Below are 5,716 nucleotides of genomic sequence, written 5' to 3'. Positions count from 1 at the left end.
TTTCGGAGGCAGGCGGGTATCGAAAGCAGATCCCGGAGGCAGAATGACCAGATAAGCATTCACCGCACATCGTTCCTGAACGGCCTCGTCTACCTTCGCTCTCAGCACTTCTCACTGACTGATGCATGCAGAGCGCGGGAGGCGACGCATGCAGGGCGCCGCTGAGGGACACATGTTGATGCTGGACCTGAAACTAATGCAGCATCATGTCATCCAAACGTTACACAGCCAAATGAACAGCAATAATCCTGATTATTTATTCTGTCATAAGGGGAATAAACTCATTTTCCCATTTAGAAATGTCAGTTTCTAACTAAATATATAGTTTGAAGATAAACATTTAGCAAATACACAAATTCACTTGCAAATAACTGGAGGTGGACTACCAAAATAAAAGCTGGGTTTCCTGAAGCTCCTCATAACTCCTGCTTTGGGATCGCTTCGTGTCTCATCTTCATCATCGTTTGTTTTCCAACATTTCAGACGTTTTAAAGGCTCATCCTGCAGCATCAACACATACTGAGTTCATCAAAACACAGCTTTTATTTTGATAGTCCTCTTTGAATTTGCATATTAGCTAAAAAAAATAGCTTTGAGCTAATTAAATGTAGAGGAGTGAAAAACAAGTTATTAGTAAATAAAAACAAGAAGTAAGAAAATAGGCACCCAACATAATTTTTCATTTTGTATCTTTAATTTCTCGTAATAAGTTCTTTAGTGTTTTATTTTATATATTTCTACTTTAACAGTTAAATACAAAAGGTCTTAGAAAAGGGGACAAGGTATTGGATTTAAAGCACCAGCTACAACGTTAATGTGGTTTAGAGAAGTAAAAGCTATTTGTGAATTAATTTTGTCATTTGATGGAATTCATAATGTTAAATGGAGCATCTAAAAGAATGATTGTTTGGTTTAAAGGTATATTACAGCCATTTCTTATGTAATGAAGCTAATGGTTCTCTACTGAGAACCATTAGCTTCTCAGTAGAGAAGCTAATGCTGTATATGAAGTATGCTTCATTCATATTCCTTTATTTAAACAGGTAAACGCCGTTGAGATCTAGATCTCATTTTCAAGAGGGAGTAAAAGCTCTCATACAGCATACTTCAGGTATGTGATACCTGAAGTATGCTGTATATGAAGTATGCTGTATATGAAGCGTGTTTCTAACACAGAAGAAGACTAAATCTTGGGGTTGAATTGAAGGAAGCTCATCGTGTGTCTGGTCTTTCTCATGCCGCAGCATCACGTTGAGGGAAGATCATTCTCTACGTTACTCTCATCCATCCAAGGTTGCAAGGCAACATAAACATTTAATACTAAGTGAACATTTAGTTTGAAACTGTGACGTTTACAGTAAATTAATAAAATGGTAAAAAAAAAAAAATGATTTCTTCTCTTTTGGTTAATTAACCCAGATTATTAAGATGTACATTTAAACTGTAAATAAATCAAAATAAATTACATAAAAATAAAAGACTGCTGTTCATTTTTGGCTGCGTAGCTTCAGAAACTGTAGATGAGAAAACTAAATGACGAACTGAGACTTGGTTTTCCTCTTCGCTCCACCTTCCTCATTGTCCAGATGGTTTTCCATTTCCACACACATTTCAACTGGGAATGAAAGTCAGGGATCTACTGTGATCCATAATGACTGTGGTAATTTCCCTGATTCCCATTAAATCCACAGAATGTCTCCAATGAGGGGATGAACGGCTGCAGCAGCTCAGCTCACAGGGGAGGGAGCAGAATACAGGCTGTGTGTGTGTGTGTGTGTGTGTGTGTGGGTGGGTGTGTTTTAGGTAACTCTGTTAAAGGGGGAACTGGAGGTGTCCATGCCCAACAGAGAGCTAGTCCAGCAGGTTTTAATGGTGGAGGCAGAAACAGCAACCAGCTCCTCGGTCCCACTGATGGCTCTTCCCAGGAGGAAGAGGAGGAGGTGATGAAGGAGCAGGAGGAGATCCAGGCCGTCATCTACAGCCAGTATTTGAAGTTCTTCCAGAGATAAGGAGAGGAGAAAAACTTTCTCCACTGTTGAAATCTCTTCCGATTCGTAGATTTTTATGGGTTGTGGTAAAAATGTCGGGTTATTGTTAAAGTCCTGAGTTTAGCACCGAGCGGCGAAAACAGAAACAGAACCAAACAGGACAAGGTGGCACAGAGAAACTAAGGAGATCTGCTGGGAACACAGAGGGGAGGAAACAGGGAACTGAAAAATACTTCCAATACAAAAGACACTAAGAGTAAAGAAAACCTGATGAACTAGGGGAGAAAGATTTGAGGGAAACCAAAAGCGAACCTGAATGGAAACAAGGCTGATCTAACAACAATAAGAACTAAAGAACATAGAGCTAGAGAAACTAGAAGATCTAAACAAAGAAATAACCTAACTAGAATTACTAAAGATATATACAGTACAAACCAAAAGTTTGGACACACCTTTTAATTCAATGAGTTTCCTTTATTTTTATGACTATTGACATTGTAGATTCACACTGAAGGCATCAAAACTATGAATAAAACATGTGGAAATATGCACTAAACAAAAAAGTGTAAAACAACTGAAAATAGCCCTTATATTCTAGTTTCTTCAAAGTAGCAACCTTTTGCTGTGATTACTGCTTTGCACACACTCTGCATTTTCTTGATGAGCTTCAGGAGGTCGTCACCTGAAATGGTTTTCACTTCATAGGTCAACCTGTCAGGTTAATAAGTGGGATTTATTGCCTTATAAATAGTCATGAAAATAAAGAAAACCCATTGAATTAGAAGGTGTGTCCAAACACACACCTATATAAAGATATATGTATCTTTAGACTCGGACATGGAAGAATAACTGAACCTATTGTGATGAAATAAGAAATAAACATTACTAGAAACTGCAGGGAGGCTGAAATAAGAAATAACTAGAAGGATAAAATAGAATTAAACTATAGTCATTAAAGAAGACTTGATATGGACTCAGACAAGGACAGAACTTGAGGTAACTAAAGAATAAACCTAACTAGAAACTATAAAGGACTGAAAATAAGGAACGCAATAAGAGAATTTTAATTACACTAAATACCTCAAATAATAATGTCAAAAGGACCATAAAGGGCTAAACTAAAGTCAACTAAAACATGAAGCTAAATAAAATGAAAAGCAAAACCAACCCAAAAAGAGTCCTGACCCTGGAAACCATGGTGACAGAGAGCACGCCGACTTCCTGTCAGTCAGATTCTCCTGCTGGAGGTGGTGTTATGTTCCGGGGTTCTCTGGTTCTCTTGGTGGGGTTTTCCTGTCCACCTCTTACCACCAGATGGCGACAGGTTCCGGTTGGAGTGTGGTGGTGTCATCAGCCACAGCTGTCATCTATTACCCTCATCAGCGGAGCATACTTAAGGAGTTGACCGCCAGTCCAGCGTCGCCTGAGTGTTTGCCAGTCACGGTACCTCTGAGCCCCCTTGAGCCCTGTCTCTGTGTTCCTCGTTGCCTTGAGCCTTCCAGTGATTCTCTTTGTGCTCCTCTGTTGCCTTCAGGTGATCCCTTTGACACTCTGGACCCGTGGACCAGAGCCTGGCAGCTTTCCTGGTTTCAGAACCTCCCTCGTGACGCCGTGGAAGATACCCACTGGTTGCCCGAGTTCCCAGACTCACCTCTCCGTTGTTTTGCAAGTATCTCCTGGATCCCACGGCTGGCGGTCGAACCACTCCGCTGTGTCTCCGTTGCACCCGAGCCTATGTCCGTTCTCCGCCGCACTCCTCCGTTTGTTCCTGGACCCACTAAGAGACCGAGACCCTGGACATACTCAGTAACCCTCCAAGATTCAGATCCAGCCACCACCAAGTAAGAACAACCTGTGTTTCATCTGAGTTTTCCATATTCCCACGACCCCTGAACTCACCAGTCTGCTTTTTCCCCTCGCAGTGAACCACTGCTGCCCGTTACAGTTGATTCCCTGGACCAGACCACCTTCCCACACTCTGATAATTGTGTACCTAAATAAATCATTTAAACTGATTCTTACTCTCCTGTCTTGTGTTCTGCATGTGGGCTAGAAACCTTTAACCCATCATGACAGGTGGAGAATGACCAGAAACACTGTGATGACATCACTTCCTGCATGGAGAACCAGCTTCAGAAAACTACAACCAGAGGATGTGGTTCTTTAAAGAGGCAGAATCATGAAAACCTTAATCTTAATTTAATCTTTACATCATGTTTTCCCTGCAGTGTTAGATTCTGTCACTGAACAAACACAATCCTGGAATTAGACATTAAATCCGAAATGTCCCTCCGTACGTTCACACAGAGCGGATCGTCCACAAATACTTTAAACCAGGAGAGAAGTCTGGAGAGGATAACAAACGTCAAAGACCACCCAGCTGGACCTTCTGATGAGCTTTGACTCGTTTCTTCAGAACCGCCTCGGTTCCTCCTGGCGTTCGCTCAACAAGCCCACAGACGATTCCAGGTGGGAACCGCCAGGATGACAACTTCCTGTTCCTCCACAACCCAGTGCTGCTCTGAGCTGATCTGATCTAGTGATCAGGTGATCTAGTGATCTGGTGATCTAGTGATCAGGTGATCTGGCTCCAGAACCAGGACTCCTCGGTCCACTGGTCTCTGTAAGGAGTGAGGGACGGTTCTCTGTTCTGTGTGTTAGCAGGTCCGTCTGACACTAAGGGTGTTCAAAGTGCGGTCCGGGGGCCATTTGCGTCCCCTGAACTAATTTTTTGCAGATCTTCTAACCATAATTTAATATTAGGATAAAACTGCAACTTGTAAATCAAAATCTATTTATAAAAATGTCAGATGCAGCACAAAGTCATCATTTTTCCAAGCTGTCTGTTTCGTGTTGTTGCCATGGTAACTAGGATCCTGTCCACTCATTGACTTACACCCTAAAGTTGACGCTGCTGCAGCAGAATCTGCTTCTGGAGGCCGAATCAAACATGGCTGAATACAGGAAGTGTTTCCAGGTGAACATCCTGTTTTTATTGCCAAGAACTGATTCATTTTTTTCTTCAATCGAAACTAAAATAATAAGCAAACTGGATGGCCTTTTATTTAACAAGGAAAACATTTGAAGTTTATGATCTACAAAAAATGGATTGTTTGTTTAATTCTAATAGTTATAGCCTAGTTTTTAAAAACGATATTTTTATCCTGCGTGGCCAAACGGAGAGACGGATGGACTGAAATCAGCATCAAGTTGCTGTGACTTTATGAAATATTGTATAGATATTTCCTCAGCCTTCATAAATTGTGTGCAGCATGAGGAAGGGCGCCGGCGTCCGACCCGACTCAGCGACACTTTCTGCTCTAATGAAGCTGCTTTTATTGGACCGGAGCTGATTGATTGTCATCTTTAAAAGCAGAGCCCAACGTTTTGAAACTTCAGCATTTCTGAGGCGATCAGCACTGAAACCGTAAATCCTCTGAGAGCGTCAGTCATATGTCTGATCAGTAATAATTTATGTATTGAATAAGAGGCGAGCGCTTCAATACATTTATGACTTCTGGCCAGAATTAGCTGTCGCCACAAATAACAATGTTTAATATTTAATGTGATAAGCAGCAGAAGCACTTTGTGCTCCATCAACTTCATAAATATGTTGACAGATTGTAAATAAAACAGGTGAGTGGGTCTAGCTCCGTCCACAGGAAGAGGAATTCTGCTTCATCTGATCGGATCCAGAAGTTTTTATTTAACCAGCAGCTGAGCAACGA

The 5,716-nt window shown here is 41.3% G+C and overlaps 1 protein-coding gene across 1 annotated transcript; it reads left to right on the top strand.

Annotated features, from left to right (window-relative positions):
• Window positions 1-3,302: 3,302 nt before the first annotated feature.
• LOC114152149 (uncharacterized) lies at window positions 3,303-4,003 on the top strand. Its single transcript, XM_028029922.1, has 2 exons — window positions 3,303-3,829; window positions 3,911-4,003. The coding sequence occupies exons 1-2, from the start codon at window positions 3,303-3,305 to the stop codon at window positions 3,987-3,989; spliced, it is 606 nt and encodes a 201-aa protein (XP_027885723.1). The 3' UTR covers window positions 3,990-4,003.
• The last annotated feature ends 1,713 nt before the right edge of the window (window positions 4,004-5,716 follow it).

Source organism: Xiphophorus couchianus, chromosome 2 (genome assembly GCF_001444195.1).
Source record: "Xiphophorus couchianus chromosome 2, X_couchianus-1.0, whole genome shotgun sequence".
NCBI lineage: Eukaryota > Metazoa > Chordata > Actinopteri > Cyprinodontiformes > Poeciliidae > Xiphophorus > Xiphophorus couchianus.
Note: the sequence above shows the minus strand (reverse complement) of the source record. Positions and strands in the feature narration are given on the sequence as shown.